At 60.2% G+C, this 17,818-nt stretch overlaps 1 protein-coding gene across 2 annotated transcripts in view; it reads right to left on the bottom strand.

Annotated features, from left to right (window-relative positions):
• SCUBE1 (signal peptide, CUB domain and EGF like domain containing 1) overlaps positions 1 to 17,818 on the bottom strand; it is a 137,509-nt gene that overhangs the window by 57,325 nt on the left and 62,366 nt on the right. For both annotated transcript variants that reach the window (XM_025882307.2, XM_025882308.2), the window contains exon 5: positions 902 to 1,027. In XM_025882307.2, the coding sequence (XP_025738092.2) occupies positions 902 to 1,027 (126 nt within the window). The remainder of the gene's footprint in view (positions 1 to 901; positions 1,028 to 17,818) is intronic.

Here is a 17,818-nt window from a genome sequence, read left to right as displayed (position 1 = left end):
AGAAAGCAGGCCTGGAATGATGTCCTTGTCTCTGGCCAGACGTGGGCAGGGCTCACACCGGTCTCCCTCAGCTCTTTATACGCATGAGCCAACCGGGTGCCAGTACAGGTAGCCCAGCCGCCCAGTGAGCAGGGGCCGCTCCCACCCCTCCCCACGCAGCTGCTGGGAGCTGGGTCTGAAGCTCTTAAGGACTGTGAGTGTGTTCAGCCCTGGTCCTACTTCGTTTGCTGGCTCCCACTCCTAGGGAGCTGGATGACCACATTAAGAGGTTGCCTAACACTCGAGCCCTGCAGGCTGACCTTCAGGCTGGTCCTGGATGGCACCTTTGGCCAGAGACCTCATTCAGCCCAGATCTCACAGGGCATCACCATTTACGGTGGGCCCTGCAGGGGCGGACTGTAAAGTTCTGATCTTTGATCCTGGAAATAAGGTTGGCACAGGCTGGGCTGGGACTCCCCGCGCCCCCCGCCCCCAGCTCCTTTCCTTTCTTCTACCACCCTGTTTTACCAAGGGCTGCCCTGCTCCACCAAGAAGGCCGAGCTTGTAGGCTTCTGTGCCACAGCCCTCCATACCTGCTGGAGAGTTCAGGCTCAGGGCCTATGGGGTTCTGGGGTTGGGGGTTATGGTAAGCACCGCAGGGCTATTAAGCAGGGTCCTGCTCTGGGGCTGTCGGTGCTGGTATGCCAGGTTGGGCTAACGCCATGTCTGGAGTTCACAGCCCCCGTCCCTCATACCCCCCCAGGCTTCTTCGGGGACCTTGCCCTTTCTCTCCACCCACAGGGGCTGAGAGACCTCCCTGGGCAACATCCAGCAGACTGGACAGACCGCCTCCCCCACCCCCCATAAAGCAATGGCAGGAGACGCGTGGGGATGTCTGACCCATTTGCCTCCATCTACCTACGTGTGCAGTCCTTCTGGTTTTGGGCAAGGTCAAAGCCGGGCCTGCAGTCACAGGCCACCCCACCTTTGGGCGTCTCCCGGCAGATGTGGGCACAGCCGTGGTCTTTGTTCATGCAGTTCATACCCTCTGGGAAGAGACAGGCGAGAGAAGGGTAGGGGGCCAGGGGGAGGGAAGAGAGAGAACATTTCAGGCCGAAGAGAGGCGGCCCATAAAATGTCACCGTCAAACGCACTGTTCTTGGGCTGCTGTTAGCATGTGCACCACCCCCACACGCCGGGGTGCACATCTAGCCGTCCGTGGGGGGAGCTCTTGGGGAGAAACCAAGGACGCGGTGCCCAGGTCTAGAACCAGGCCTCGCTCTGAGAACCGTGAAGGACTCCAGGGGACCCACGGAAGAAGCGTCCCTGCCCTAGGTCAGCTCACAGAACCCAGTAGAGCTCAGGGCCTTAGACCGTTTCCTCACTAGGGCAGGTGGGGGTGGCATGGGCACCTTTCCGGCTGCACAGGGATGGCACGTGCCCCACTGAGGCAGGCGGAGACTTTGGTTTCAGGCTGGGCCCAGAGGGGAGCGCTGACGGGTCAGGGGTCGGCGGGGGGGGGGGGGGGGAGGCGCAGCAGCCCTAAGCAAATGTGCCCTGGCGGGCTTGCACTTGTTTCCTGGGAGGCCCTGTCCGTCCCGCACAGCCACCTCTCACTGCATCCCTGCACAGAGGCTCGTCCTCAGCAGCCCTACAGCCATGCCCTGAACTACACGCCACCCCCCCACCCCCGGCAGCCCGAGGGGGTCTCTTTCTGTCCCTGGTCACTGCAGTGCTCCCAGGATCCGTGGAACCCTCCCTCCCAAATGCAGAGCCCTGCGCGACCTGCTGCTGGCCTCCAGCTCCACCCGCACACCCCTGTGCCCCATGCAGACTGTTCCAGGTCCAGGAGCACACGTATCCCCATTTCCAACATCTTAGCTCGGGATTCCTGCTGGTTGGCAGGTTTCCTTTTAAAGGAAAATGTCTGCCAACCTCCGGTACCTTGTTCTGTGAAGACTCATCTAGAAGGGCAGCTAGCAGCAGCCTCAGAAAGGGGAGACTGCCCCAGGTTGCCAGGGCTGGGCTGCCCCACTGCCTGCTAGTGTCCCCACCCTCTAGCTGCACTGGGCTGTTTTATCTGGAGCCCTGCCCATCTTGCCCTTGCTTAGCGGGCCCTTCCAGCTTGTTCTTTGGGCCAGGTTCAGAAGCCCTGTCCCTCACAAGGCCGGCTGTTCCCTGTCTCCTCTCCTCCCAGGCTCCCTGAGACTCTACTGTAGCGCCAAACCCTAGGCAGCAGCAATGTTCTGGGCACGTTCTGGGCCCCTCGATCCTATAAAGGCAAGCACTCCCTTCAGAGGTGAGGACGTCGGGGTTAAGACACCTGCCCAAAGGCCCATGGGGCACTGAGAGGCACTGGACCAGTACCCCAGACTATAAACCTCTGTCCCACTCCTGCTGCAGAGGCCTTGTGGAATGCAGAGCGGTGCTGCCCTGGCTTTCCAGGGCAGGCGCTGGGGACCATGCACGTCGAGTCTCTAGAGGCCCGGCCTCCAGTCAGTGCACGCTGAGGATTACACCGAAATGTGCTCTGAGGGCTCTGGCACAACGGGGACAATGAGCGTCCCCTGGGCGGGCCGTGTGCCTCTCTCCTCAGTCACTCTTAGTTCCTGGGACACCCCGCCCCCCACCCCAAGAGGCGTGATCTTCCCTCCCTGATCGCCTGGAGTGGCTCAGACCCCCTTCAGATGACCCCAGTTGATATTTGTCTTCCTGGTGATTTGTGAGGAGTTTCCAGAATTTATGAGGTCATCAGGGGTCAAGTGAGAGGTTGTAGGTCACAAGTCCATCAAGAGGCTAAAGGCAGATGAAAGGAGGAGCTGCTGTCGGCCCACACGGCGCCCCGAGACCTTACTTCCATATCCGGCCAGAGAGGAGCCAGGCCCGGACAGAGGGGAGGAAGCCGCGGGCGGGGCCACACGGCGGCCTCCCTTCCCCCAGGTGGCTCACCTGTGGGCCAGGACCAGCTCCATCTTGACCCCGTCCGCTGTAAGCACGGGTGTGGGGCAACTGAGATCTGACATACACTTGAGAACATACACACCCCAGCGGCTACAACAGAGATTTTTTTTAAAAAGTCTAAATTGAAATGAAACAACGAAACGGCACTGAGGGAAACCTGCATTGTGCTGGGTGCGCTGACCTCTGCTCTCACCCGGATTTTCTCACTTCTTCAGATCACACCGCTGGACTGATGCAGAGTGGGACCAACTACCCGACAGCTGACCAAACAAAGCACTCCAGGGCCAGGGTTCCTCCCAGGAAGCTTCCGGTTCGTGTGGAGAGTCGCCCCTTCCGCTCACTGAACTCCACAACAGCACCCATGCACACCTTGTAGGGCGGCATGGGAGACCCAGCAGGCTGCTGGGCCGCCGAACGACTGCCGGGGGTGGGGACGGGGCTCGGGGTTGTGGCATTTCCGTGGTGTGAATGCTCCATGGAGGCTGACCCCAAGCTCCCCGGGGAGATGCCTGAAGGTGCAGCAGGGAGGAGGGGCACCATGGGCCCTTGCGAGCCGGCAAGAGCCCGCCTCACACAGAAAGTATGGCTCTCTTAGGTCACCGTAAAGTCAGGAGTCTGGCCTCCTGACTAGTTGTGTGTCTCAGAGAAAATCACTTCTCGGGTAAAGTGGGAATGATCATCTCTGCCTCACAGACAAGACAGGGTAGTGTTCTGACACTAGATTTTTCTATGGGGGTGCTGACTTCAGAAGGCTCGTGCCTTCTGCAGATCTAGAGAAGGCATAGCTCCTCGTGCGGGCCTTGGCTAGGACAGGCAGCCCCTCCTCAGAGGAGGCTTTCGGTTGAGGGGATCTCCTGGGCCACTGAGACATACGCAGCCTCTCATGAGGTGTTCTGAGAGACTTGCTGCCCTGAGGGGTCGGCCGGCAGGTGGTGGCCACCAAGCAGCCTCCCGGACCATCATCAGTGGCTGTGTTAATGGTGGGCTGAGTCTGGCATCACCCTTCACTCCCTGCTTAAGTGGTCTTTCTGGCTCCCTGGGGCCCACAAATGTACAAAGAGTTGTTCGGGCCTCTTCCCAGCTTTGTCTTCTGCCATCAAGTACTCGTACTCCACGGGCCTGCGATTCCACACGGCCTATTGAACACCCCCTGGGTGTGTTCCCCATCCACGCCCTTGCCTCTCTGGTCTTCCACAGACAAAATCCTGGGCCTGTCTCAAACTCCACCAGTTCCACGGGGCTTCCTGACTGCTCCCCATGTTGCCCCCACGCCACCACCCTGCGTTAATCTCCCAGGGCTGTCCTGTGGCTGGTCCAGGTGATCGATGCCACTCAGACAGATCTGTGCTTTCTTCCTAAGCTGGGAAGAGCCCAAGGGCGCTCGTTTAAGCTCAGGCTTATACGTGATGAAGAAAGGGAGATTGAATTTCCCTTCCCAGCCAAATAAACACAACTTACGAGAAGCCCTGCTAATCATCACTAACCATAAATTTGTCACTGGGGAGCTGATGTGGCCCTGAACTTTGGATGCTAAACAGAGCCTAATGCTTTAAAGAAGTCACTCGTCTTTCTCCCACACCGTGGACTTGCCAGCAGGCAATGTTCCTTTCTGAGAATCTAGACTTTTAATAACGAGCCAAGATGTTGTTGTTTTGCTGGCAAAGCATAATTGGGTTGCGGGGCGGGGGGCCGGTAATCCAGTGTTCCAGTCCAAGTCGATCTGGAAGCAAGCAATGGAACCCCGGAGCTGGGAGGGTGGGCCCCAGGCCTCGAGTGTGTCCACTTCAGTGGTCTTAGCAACTGTGGGAGAGGTGGGCGAGGTCCCCCATCTTCCACCTAAAGACGTGAGTGAGGTCATGTGACTCACTGAAGTTCCCACCCAGGCTCCAGAGCACAGGGCCCTCTTTCTCCAGCCCAGGGCAGGGCCAGCACTGGGTCATCAGCGGAAAGGGCTTTGGGGACCTCTTTACATTTCTGACAATTACAGAGAAGCGTGAAGATTTTCTGTTTAGGTGTTGACATGCTGCAGTTACTGTTTACTATAGTAGGAATTAGATGGGGAAGTTTATATTTAATAATTTGTAACAATGGAAATTAAAAATGTTACATGTTAACATTAGTATTTTTTTTAAATAAAAATTATATTTTTCAAAACAAGGGGAGAGTTGGCTGAGAGGAGAGTCCTTGCAGAGGAGAATTGGGTGGGGGTGGGTGCTGATTCTCGACCCTGCTGTTTGGATCCCTGGGGGTGCCGCCGGGCCTGAAGCCATGCCCCCCCCGCCCCCCACCCCCATTCTCCAGGCACTTGTCACTTCTTGTCTCCACTGGGTTAAGGGATGCCTGCCGCAGACTGGATGCTACGGGAAGTGGTCAACCCGTGGTGGCGCTCTGGAAGGCGCTGGCTCTGAAAGGCCGAATGCCGCTGTGTCCCTCCTCCAGGAAGCCTTCCTCGGTCCCCAGGCCGGTCAGCGGCCTTCCGGACGCCCGTGCTGCCCTCACTTGCAGTACTGATATGGTGGCCGTGTTTCTCCTCCCTGGTCTTCCTGTGACGCTCTGACCAGCCCCTGAGGGCAGGCTGGGCTCTGAGCCTCTCAGTCCTGGGACGGGGTGGAATAACCTTTCCCCTCTTCCACGAGGGTCTGGGACACAGGTCCGGGCGTCACAACCCAGTAGCCACCACACAGGCAGCCTCACGTGAGACTGGAGTCCTCTCAGCCTGAGTGCTTCTGGAGGCACCTCCTCCCTGAGCTGGTGGCCATCGGGCCTCACCATCCCATCGGCGGCCATTCCAAAGATGGCTGAACCGCCTGGCCTGCGGGGCTGGAACGATACGGTTTGCTCTGCCCTGGTAATTCAGCTTCCCCTTGGCTCCGGGGCACGCTCCGGGTCACGAGATGTGTGGCATGGCTGGCAGAGCGGCAGGTGGTCAGGGCTGGATGGATCCTTGCAGACTGTCTTGTCCATCCGTCTTACAGGTGAGGAAAATGCGGCCCCAGGATGGCAGGCGTCTGTCTCAGATCCCATGGCAGGACTATAACCCAGGCTGCTGGCCTCCTGGCCACACTCTTCCACCTTGGGGTCACTGCGCTACACTTGTGGGACCCGGAAGGCTGACCGGCAGCGAGCACTTCCTGGGGTGAACAGAACTGGGGACCTGGCACAGAGTTAGGGGGGTAAGTGGTGCCTGTTACTACTTCTTCAGAATTAAGAACCTATTAACATTCAAGGCCAGTTCAGATGCTTCTTCCTCCATGGGGCAGCCCCTCAACAAAGCACATAACCCCAGTTCCTCCGGCCCCGCAGCAGCTGCCACTGAGCATGAGGGTGGAGCCGCGGCTCACCTCCAGAGCCGTCGGCTGACTCTGCCCGTGTCACCCCTTTAGCCTTTGGGAGCAGTGCGAGGGCCCCCCGAGCAGCCTGGCCCTCCCACCCCTCACCAGCTTGGCCCCTGCATCCGCTGTCTCTCGGCAGCCTTGGCGGCCCTCCCACCGGCTCGGGCACCACCCACGGTGGCCTGTGGCAGGCCTGGCGCACGCCCACCGTGACTGCTCAGGTCACGGGCTCTCAGCTAAGCAAGGGCAGGGATCCATGGGCCAGCCTACAAGACCCATGCCGCCAGGCAGTGCTGAACGGGGCCTCCTCCACAAACGCGCTTTCTCGGGACTCCCCCTCGCCAGCTACCTGAGGCCTTTATTCTTCCAGTGTAGCTCCAGATCTGACCCCACAGACCCAAGTCTCCTGGCTCGCTGTCTCTTCCTTCCAAATGGCCAAGTGCAGATAGGGGAGGAGGCAGGGGCCGCTCTGTATGTCCCCCTGTGCTCGTCTACCTGCCCCGTCACCTCTCCCCCTGGCCAGAGAGCTCCTACAGGCACGGAAGGGGTCCTGTTCGTGCTATGTCCTGGTGCCTAGGGCCCTGGCGGCACGCAGCAGCTGCTCAGCCCATCTTACTGAGGGCGTGAATGCAGACCCTCCGGAGGGAAAGGCGAGCTGCCAGGCCTGTAGGGTGGCCTGCACGAGTGCTCACCACCATCAAGGCACACCGAGGAAGAGTGCACCACTCCCAAGCAGGGCTGGGGCTGGAACCCGCCTGCATTGTACCTGACTGAGCCTCTGGTCGGATACCTTCTTCTCCGGGTCTCTGTTTTCTTAGCTGGGAAATGGGCTGTCATAACCTCTACCTCCAGCGGTTGCCGTGAAACTCGAACGAGAGAACTGTGTAATGTGTGTGGCACAGGTCGGGCTCCTGCCTCATTCTGCCTGGTGCTACCTGCACATGCTTGCTAAGCCACCCTCCCCTGCCCCTGCTGGGAACTCAAAGGGACCTTCATCCTTGTCTGTGTCCTCAGTGCCCAGCACGGGGGCTGACAGAAATACCAGGAGAGCAGAGGTGGGACAGAGGGAGGAAGGAAAAGGAGAGAGACGAAGGCCGTTCGGCCTCAGAGCACCTCACAGAGAACTGTGAGAGCACTCTGTGGCATTTGCAGCTGCGTGTTCCACGAAACAGCCCCTCAGGAACCCCCCGGCGTACATTAAGGGCTCTGAGAAGCCCTGCAGTCCCTTACAGGACAGCCCCTTGCCTCTCCCTTAACAGAGCCCCACCCTAGGATGACCCACGTCAGCTCCTCACCTTGCAGATGAGCTTGTGGTGGCTCAGGGACCGAGGCGGCACAGGCCGGGGCAGGGGACGGGCCGCTAGCTCCACCAGCCGGAGCCTGGTGTGGCTTCCTCGGCCCCAGCCCCAGGGATGGAGGAGAGGGCACCCCCTCTGCCCTCTCCCGGAAGGGCTGTCCTGTGAGCAGTGAGCTAACACGCAGTATGACCAGCACGGTGACTGCTGAGGGTATGTGCATTTGAACAGGGGAACCTCGAGGCATGTGAGGCGCTGGACACCAAGCACTTCTGCTCCAGGGCACTGGTCCTGGCTCCACCCGAGAAGGAGCCTCAGGGTCCTCTGCTCTACCCACTCGGCTTCCGCCCCGCCTCAGCTCCTCTGAGGGGGCTGGACCACTCTGGCCAGTGCTGGCTGGCACCTCGTCTCCGCTGATGCCAGGCCTTAGTCTCCTTCAGAGCGTGGGCCAGGCCCGGGGCTGGGCGCAGAGTGGGTTTCTGTGAGCCTGCAGAACTGAAGGGCCCTGGCCCAAACTCTGTCCTCCCGTGGCTCCTGCTTTGTACCACATCTGCTCTTGAGGGTTGAACAACAAGATGGCTGTCCCCGGGCCAGGTGCAGCCTCCCTCGGCCTAGCTCCCTGTCCTGATATGGGGCGTAACCGTGCAGTGCCAAGTTCAGCACAAAGTCCTGTTTACCTCCTTGCCTAGAGGGGAAATAAGATCAAATTTCAGAGTCGTTTCCAGAAATCCTGGTCTTCAGGGGCCTGGTGCCAGTCAGGCCAGGCTGCTCGCCAGGTCGAATCTAATTTGATCTAACCCATCCAAATCCAATTATGTTCTGCAAACTCGGATCGAGTGTCTCCTTGTGCCCAGAACGGGGCAGGGAGCAACGAGGAGACAGCTGTTGTGACACTGGGTCCAATTTCAGACTCTGCCACTTACCGCGTGACCTTGGGCAATCACTTCCCTCTGAGCCTTGGTTTCCACCCGTGTAATAGGGGCTGGTCAGGGGCCCTGCCTCCCAGGTGCTCACTCAAGCTGCCCTCCCCTTCTCGGGGCCAGTGAGGCTAAGGGCCCAGGTAAGAGCTCCAGGGACTGCACCCCAGGCCAGGGGAGCCACAGGAAGGTTGTAAATGGGGCGGGGGTGCGCTTATGTGGCAGAAAGATCTCTGGATGCTGCACGTGAGGCAAGCTGCAGGGGCAAGGCTGCAGGCCGGAAGCACGTGGGAGGCTGCTGCTGTCACCCTGAAAGGGACAAAGGAGCCTGGAGGGAGGGCAGGGGCTGTGGGGAAGGGAGGAAGGCTGGGTTTGGGACGCAATTAGGAGCCCCTTTCTCTGAATTGTCCAGAACACACGGTACAGGGAATTGGGCTCTGACTACCCTTTCATCTAATTTAACCCTCATCGCAAGCCTGAGGAGCGAGTATCGCCTTGTCCATTTCACAGACAAGCAAACGGAGGCGGGATCCGGGGGGGGGAAGGGTGGCCAGGGCCACACCATGCCTGAGAAGCAGGGCCAGGGTCCCCCGCCCAGCCTTCACCTCTCCGGAGCCCGAGGCTTCCTCGCGATGGGCCCCTCCCTAGATTCTTGTCTACTCTGGGCCCTGGGACAGGCCCCGGCCGCCCTTCCCCACCAGGGCCCATTTTCCCCAAAGGCCTTCTATCATTTTTGGAGACCCCATGAGAGTGTGCACAGAGGTAAACGATGGCAGAATCCGCCTGCCCCAAACCAGTGTGCACCTCGCGTCTCCGGCAAAGCAAAGTTCACGGATGCATCTAAAGCAGGGCTGGGGGAGGCGGGCCCAATCTGTTTGTACTTAGGAGCTGGCCCTTTCTAATCGCCCTGGCCCAGGATGACAAAGCTGGAATGTGTGCCTCCCACGGGTCGTTGCTATGGCAACTTCATCAATAACATCATTTTCCGCATCCATGTCCCTTAAACACACGGAAAAGGAAGGCAAGCTGGGAAGGGCAGAGCAGGGAGAAAAGAACACTCACCCTGCTCCGCCCTTCCCCCCACCTCAGCAGGAAGGGATTTTCCTCCCCTTCAACCTCATCAATCGAAACTTAGCCCAGAAAGAGGCTGGAGCCTTGGGGGCGGCAGGAAGAGGCTGCTGCCTTACCCGGCCCAGACTTGGCAAGCCGTCCAAGCGAGGCAGGCAAAAACAAACACGGGCTCCCACATGCTTTGAAGGGGGATGAAGCAAACAGGGAAAGGTCCTGCCATGGGGGAGAGGCGCGGGAGCGGCAGCAGGGCCAGGCCTGCTGGAGGGATCGGGGCGACACACGCACCGTGGTGTTCTCCCCACTTATCAGAGGGGGGCACCGAGGCACAGACAGCTCGCAGCTGAGGTGAGGTCAGGGGAGGGGCTGGATCTAGGGGGCTCGCCAGAAACTCGCTGCGGGCTGATGTCAGCCACAGCTACTGTTTTTGAGCACTTACTGTATACTAAGCACTTCCCGCGAATCACCTTCCGGAAGCCTCGCGGGCACTCTTCAGAGGAGACGCTGTTACCTGTGCTCCCAGGGCGCTTCCAGGAGGCGATGGAGAGTCATGCCGAGGGGAGGGGCAGGGAAGCCCGGGCTTGTCCCCTTCTGTTCCTTAACCTTCCCCACGGTGATCTGGGCCACCGGACTGACCCAGCTCCTGTCCTCCCTGCCTGCAGCCACATGCCCCCATCCTGTCTCTCCAAGACACGTCAAATGGCAGCAGTCCCAAGAAGCTGATTATCCCCCCGACCCTCCCTCCAATCTCTGTGCTCCTCAGACCCCTTGCCTGAGCCCGCAGAGGGCCTGAGCACACCCTGTTCATTCCCGACTCCCCGGGGCCCAGCCCCAGGCCTGGCACACACACAAAGACAAGACTACAGGTCTTTATAACGTCACCCTGCAAGGCAAGTAGCTTTCTCCTCATTTTACAGAGTTCAGAGAGATTAAGCAATTTGCCCACGGCCACTTAAGTAGGACGGGACAGAGGTGAAACCTGAACCTGTTCCATTTGACTCAAAGACCTGCCCTTCACCAGCTGCAGAGGGAACTTTCTAGAGCATAAATCTGTGTCTTCCCACTGCTAAAAAGTCATCAGGGTCCCCTCCCTAACCCCCCTCCCCAACCCAGTGCCCACAGGATTAGGCTGAGAGTTCTCAGTATGGCACCTAAGGTCCTCCCAACCCCACCTGGCCTGCCATGGCCCTAGGTAACAGGGACACTGTCAGCCTGCACATCCTGCCCTCCCTTCTCACCTTGGTGCCTTTGGGTATGTAGGGCCTTCTGCCTGGAACACACTCCCTCTTCCTTTGACTGGCAGCTCCGACTACAGTTACTTGAGATCGTGTCTGGGTGTCACCTCTTCGAGGAAGCCTTCCTTGTTTCCAGCTTCCTTCCCAGTCCCTAGACTGTTAGGGGATTGTCCTGGGCCTCCAAAGCCCTCGCAGCACCCTCTCTCAGAGCACCCACCACACTAACTGTAACTGCTGGGTCTGTTAGGCTTTCCCCACCAGACTGGTGGCTCCTGGAGGAGGCAGGGCCCGAGCCCAAGTCACCTCTTTGCCCCGATGCTCTGCACAGGGTCTAGCCCGGACTGAAGGCCTGAGAAATGTTCTGTACCCATGAGGGGCCTAGCCTTGACCCCTCTGGGCTTTGACTCTGCATCGGAACAGGGGCGAATGCTCAGGCAACAGAGTGCATCTGTCTGCAGGCCCAGCCCTGGCTGCGACCCACCGTAGGGTGTCAACTCTGATCCTGCACCACCCGCCTGCCCGGATCTGCCTTGATCCCCTAATTACCCTCCAACAATATCTGCGCCTGGATGGTGCTCCGGGAGCCTCTCATGACAAGGCCTGGGCTTGAGCCAGGACACAAGCCTCCCCCTCCCACGTTCCGTCCCTGAAATTACATCGTCCTGGGCAATGCCAGGCCTGGCCGAGGTGTCAGCAGTTGGCTGCCCCAGACCAGATCCCCGGCTGACCAGGAGTCCGGCCCACCGCAGGCCACATCCCTAGGGGCAGCCCCACCGGGGGAGTGGGAGTAATAAAGACTGTGGTCCTCCACTTACCCCGAGCTCCGCAGGACCAGGCCCCACGCCAGGCTCCTTACATGCATCCCTAACTGACCGTCTCTCACGGCTCTGAGCGCCAGGTCCTGTCAGCAGGCCCACCTGACAGGTGACGATGCTAAGGCTCAGAAAGAGATCTCCTAACTTGTGTGGTGGAACAGGCACCGGAGCCTCTTTGGCCACTCGCCAGCAGGCTGAAGGGGGTCCCCAGCCCCTCACCTCACAGACCTACCTACTGCCCCCTGGGATCCCCTGGGCTGCCTCAGGGGCCCTCAGGGGACTCTGCTCCCCTCCTCCTTGCCCGCATCTCACTGCCTTTGTTAGGCTGACCTTCCCTCACTGCTCCCCCACCCCCACCCCCGCAGGCAGGACCCTTCTCTCCTCCTACCGCCGCCCCTCCTTCAGGCTGAGTGGCCCCCCACCAGGGCCCCAACAGGACTGGCCCTTTTGAGCTGGCCTCCTTCTCTGGTCCAGCCACGAAAGTCCAACCCTCCTGTGACTGGACTCCTAGCACCTTCATCTGCTCACCTGCCTACTTGCTGTCTCTTTCTACAAATATTTAGGTTGTGTCTCCTTTATACCAGGCCTTTCCACAGGACCGGCCTGCTTACTGGTCTGTGCCGTTCCCTGGTGCTGCTCTCCCAGGGGCTGACCACAGTCGAGCCCCTCACAGGAGTTCAATGTACACCTGCAGGGTGGTGGGTTCAAAGCGCGCTGCTGACAGCCAAGGGGCATGCCTCTGAAATGAAGCTGGCCTGCTTTGAATTACATGCAAGCCAACAGCCAGAATGGACTGGTTTTCTGGAAAGCCAGCACTAGAAGGGACCCTGGAGGCCAACTAGACGAAGCCTTTCCTTTTCCGTTGAGGAGGCTGAAGCCTCCGGGATAGTGACCTGCCCTGGCTCACGTGGCAGTCAGCATGGGAGCCACACAGAACCTTGCGACTCTCAATCCCCTGGGGCGCCCAGCGCCCCAGCTCTCAAGTTCAGCGTTCTTCTTTGCCGCATCAGGAGGCGGCTCACGAGGCACTGCTGGCTTGGGCTGTCAACCAGCCTGTAAGGCACCTGCACGTTCTATGAGCCTTTGCAAAGTGCCACCTGTGTGAGGGTCTGTGTGGAAGCCAAGAGCAAGGCCCGTGGGCCGCCTACCCACAGCTGACACAAGCCCACTGCCACAGCTGCTCACTGGGTGGCAGGCCCTGTGTACGTGGACAGATGGACAGACGGCCGAATGGACTGCTGAGACAGTGGCTGGCTCCTGGCATCCCAGGTGATACCGACCTTCCTTGGGCCCCCCCAGCCCGGGGCCCTGACCAGGCCTGACACCGGGACCCCTGGAAAGCCGCGTCTGTGAGGTGGGAGGCAGCCCGTCTAACAGCCGCCAGGACCACGTGGCCATCTGCGCAGACGGGCGTGGGCAAACGCGTGCAGAGCTGCAGAGCCCCACGGGAGGTGGCATCCCTGTGCGGTGGGCCTGGCTCCCCAGCCCTGCCTCACACCTCCCGTTCTGGCCCGCTCTCAGGTGTGTGGCCCTGGAAGCGGCGCAGCTTCCTGCTCTAAGGGCCTTGCGACTCAGGTGCTCAGCGAAGGCTGCCGGTCTGCCCCGCGCCCCCAACAGGCTGACTCTGCAGCGCCTGTCCCCTCTTCACCCTGGCCCCTGGGTCACCTCCCAGCTACCCCTCCCTCCCCTTCCGACCCCCTGAAGTTCCCCCACTGACCACTAGGCGTCACCACGAGCACGTCCAAGCCTCTCAGGCCCAGAGTTCGGGGACCAGGCCGACTTTCCACTGCGCTGAGGCCGGGGAGGCTGAAGGCGGCTTTCCCCTCTCAGGGCTGCCAGACTTCCACATGTGCCACATAAACACAGCAGATGCCTGGTTAAATCTGGATTTCAGATAAACAACGAATACTTCCAAGTATAAGTATGTCCCAAATGTTGCATGGGTCATACTTACACTAAAAATGTATTCACTGTTTATTTGAAATCCAAATATAAATGGTGTCCTCTATGTTATCTGGCAACCAGATCCCTCCCTCCACAGGGATCCTCAAGGTAGCCATGGCAGGGGTGGGTGGGACAGTCAGCTCATGCGGGCCCCAGACCATGGCCTGGCCAGGACCAGGGAACAAATTGTTTCTCTCTCCTGAGAGGTGACGTAGGTGCAGGAGGGGCCAACATGCCAGCCTTGAGAGTGTTCCCAGCAGCCCTTGGGCACCTGGGAGGAGAAGCCAGTAAGAATGCGGGGGATACGCTAGCAGAAGAGCCTCTGGGGACGCGAGCAGCTCCCTAGCACGTCGGCCGGTGCCTCTCCTGCACTGCCCGCCACGGGGCCCGCCACGGGGCCCGCCACGGTGCAGCGGAGCAGAGCAGGGGCTCGAGGGCCGTCGATGCTCGGGCTCTCTGGGGCTCCAGCCCAAACCAGCAGCGCTGCTGCCCTCCCCGCACCTCTGTCCCCTCCTTTGTGCACTGTGGTGGCACCTGTCACTGCCAAGTGTCCTCTGAAAAGTAAAGGCTACACAGAAGGACCTCAATAAAGGTTGAGTAGCGCTCCCTTTCCCACGAGCTCGCAGCAAGGTCAGGGCCACAGCCCGTGGGAGCCTCTGCACACTCGCCCTTTCCTCTGACTCCAGCCCACGGCCTAGCCGTGGCCTCACTGGATACACGGACGTGCGGGTGCATGCCACGCCGGCACTGTGATGGGTGACCCAGGAACGGGAGGACGGTGCTGGGGCAGCGGGGAGCAAAGTGGCCCGGGGAGGACTCCGCTCCAGCAGGGCCGTGGACACAGCAGCGGCAGGGCAGTCTCTGAGGGGCTGGTAAGCCTGGGCTGTCCTGCCGCAGAGGCCTCGGTCGGCCTGACCACGGCCCAGCCCCATGCCCTGGGCAAGTCCACGCCGGGTGCTATGCACGGTGCTCACGCGAGGGGCCCGGGAGGGCTCTGTGACACTGACGCCGCACTCAATTCCGACACGTATCTCCCGCATGAGATGGACCCCATCCCGCCCCGCTGCCACTCGGCACGTGTCCTCTGTGCCATCTGTGTCCTTTAGAGGAGCCTGCGCACCGGTGCCCTGGGAGAGGGCTGAGCCCCTCGACCTCGTGGCGCACACTGAGAGGAAGCTGTGCCTGCCAAGAGTCAGAGACGGCTTCACAGAGGAGGTGAAAGCGGGCTGGGTTTTGAAGGATGATGAAGAGTTCTCCAGGCAGTGAGGGGCTGAGGAATGGCATTTGAGGCGGAAGAAATAACACAGTCCAAGGCCCATCCTGGGTAAAGGGCACACATAACAGGGCTCCCTGGTTCCAGGGAGAACAGAAGGCAGGTGGGCGGGGGAACTGGGGATGTGGAAGGCTCGGAAGGCAGTGCAGGCAGACGTTCTGGAGCAGAACAGATAAGAGTTTGTGGTGGCTGCTTCACAACGTGCACAACACGGAGAGGAGCCACACTCAGGTCCTGAGTGGGGAATGACACGCGGAGGGCGGACGGAACCGTGGCTCCAGCTGCCATCAGAAGGCCAAGCGGGACAGGGAGACTCCGGAGCCAGCCACTGCACTAACTCAGCATCAGGGTGAAGCCTGGCCCCAGGTGGGGTATGGAGAGGGGGAGCCCTGTGCCACAAGGGGCTCCAGGCTGCGGGCCTCCTCTGTCCCCACCCTCCACCCGTTTGTTCTTGGCAGTACCTTTGGTCTTAGGAGTCGGTCAGACCTGGGTTCAAATCTTCACTGTGCCCCTTACTCACTGCGGACAGATGTCTTTGCTGCTCAGTGTCTCTTTTCTCCCCCGCAAACTGAGGACAGTAAGAGCCACACGGCACAGGATTGTTCTCAGGATCCAACTGCCCACGGCCAAGTACAGGTCCAGTGCTTGGCACGCAGTGATGCCCGGTGACAGTGGATGGTGCTATCGAGCTCAGGTCGACGCACGCCATCAGGGGACACAGGGTGTCTACAGCTGTCCTCATAAACAATTCTTTAATGAATACTCACTCATGTTTGCCCCACTTTACAGACTAAGAAACTGAGGCCGCAGGGCTTGTGGCCAAGAAGGGAGCCAGGGCCAGGGCCAGCTACCTCTCCACTTGGTGCTCACCTGTCTGCCCTGCACTGTCCCCTCTGGGAGGCCTGAGGGGCTGTAGCAGGGGAGAATTCCCCTCGCCGACTTTGCACCGTCAGTGCTGGGGTCCCGGTGCCTGGCCAGGGCTGGCTGGAGGCCAGGCCAGGAGAAGGGCGTGAAGCTGGGCTCACCAGCCAAAGGAGTTGTTTATGGGGTGGGAGGCTCGTAAAAAATAATGGGCTGGATTTATTGTCCCCACCTCAAGGGCCGTTCCGGACTGCACAGGGCCAGACCAGGCCTTCTCCAGCAGCACCATAAATCTTCCCACTAAATGCGAGAGCTGTTCATTCTCCTGCCCACCTGGTCCACAGCAGGCAGGGGGAGCGAGGAGAACCTGCACACCCCATGCCCCGGCCCCTGCTCTAGCATGGCCAGTCCACCCCCAGGAGCAGCTGAAAGGGGTAGCCCTGAGACTAGGGTGGGATTCTCCGGTGTGGCCATGCTATTTCCCCTCATTGAAAACACACACCCACAGGGGCCCCAGCACCCAGAGCCGATGACGGGAACCTCTGGCACAAGGCAGGGGATGTTCCTGGGCCTGCAGGAGCCGTGCCAGGGCCCCTCAGGTCATGGTCCGGCCAGGATCCCGTGATGCGGGCACATCTCGGGAGCCCATGGGAGCCCGCCAGCCAGGCACACTGACAGGCTGCTAAGCTGCTATCTGTGGCTGGGGTAATTTGGAAGGGACTGTGTGTCTGCTCATAGGCTTGTTTATGGGAATCTGGAGGTGGACGGAGCAGGGGAAGAGAAGCTGGCATTAGCAGTTTGTACCCCCTCCTCCCCCCGCCCCATCCTGAGTACTGCCTCCCAGGGTGGCCCCGCTCAGTATTCCCTCCAGCAGTGGGGAATGATAATGCTCACCCAAAGTACCTCCCAGGGTGGTTGCAAGCGTCAGAGTGACTGGGAGCGTAAGCTGAGCAGCAGAGAGCCGGGGATGAGACTCGCAAGGGAGGGCACCTGCTGGCTGAGAAGGGGGTCAAGGGATGGAGTACCATCTGCCTGCAGGCCAAGGCCGAGGGCAAGTGAGAGCAGATGGGCAGGGTGGAAGACAAAGTCCAGAGGAGGGTCAAGGACCAGCCCTGGAGGAGCGTGGAAGGAGGGTCCAGGACAAATGCTGCTGGGATAGGCAGAGGGTGGCTGCCCTCAGAGGCTGCTCCTGGGGTCTTGGTGGCCCTCTGCTCTGGTCCAACCCCAGGGATCTGCCCAAACTCCCCAGTGACCCTTGCCGGGGAGCTCCCCAGTCAGTTCCTAGGTGACGTGGGCTTTGAGTAGTGGGCTCAGGTCCTGACGACAAGATGTGCTTGGCCTCCTTGGAGGCTTCTTGCTGTGGTCGACTGGAAGGCTGTGTCTTGCTGGGCCTCTACTCCGCCCTCCTAGCAGTCTGGCTGGAAGGACTGAATCTGAAGGGCAGCACTCAGCAAGCAGGCAGTCTTCTCTGCTGACTGAGTGAGCTCACCAGCACTCCCCCACAGCCCCAGGCCCCCCATGCCAGAGCCCTCCACACACTGACCCTCGGGGCCACAGCACACGCCTTCCCATCTGCCTCCCCCAGTCTGTGAGTTCTGGGAGGACATGCCCTGGCTCAAAGGTGGGGCTTCTGAGCACTGCCCACTAAGCGGGATGGAGCCCACGTGCCTGGTCACAGGTCACTGAGTGAAGTACAGATGGCAGAATGCTGTCCCCAAGCCCCCAGAACACGTGCAGGGAGATCAGAAATGCCACTTAATTATCCCAAGCCCCTAAACCCTGACGGAGCCCCAGATTTCTGAGCTTTTCCTCACACCAGGCAACTCCCAGCGACTTACTCAGGCCCCAGGCTGGGGGCAGGCCTGAGTCAGCTGACCAGGTGACGGGGGGCGGGGGGCAGGCGCCTGCCCTTCACACAAGCCTCTCCTGGGCATCTGTGAATCAGGACCCCGAGGGAGAGTGCTGAGCGTGACCTGCATTTTCAGCCTCCGGGGAAGGAGACACACACTGGTCTGGTTCTGGCTCCGCCCCAGGGCTCCTTGGGTTAAAAAGCACAAGGCCCCACCTTGTCCAGAGACAGCTGCCACTGAAATATTCTGCACCTACGTGAAGCGGGCAGCAGGCCTCTCCAAAGTGCA

This window comes from Callorhinus ursinus, unplaced genomic scaffold, assembly GCF_003265705.2.
Source record: "Callorhinus ursinus isolate GAN/ISIS: 27379988/994484 unplaced genomic scaffold, GSC_fseal_2.0 scaffold48, whole genome shotgun sequence".
NCBI lineage: Eukaryota > Metazoa > Chordata > Mammalia > Carnivora > Otariidae > Callorhinus > Callorhinus ursinus.
This window is presented reverse-complemented; position numbering and strand designations above follow the sequence as displayed.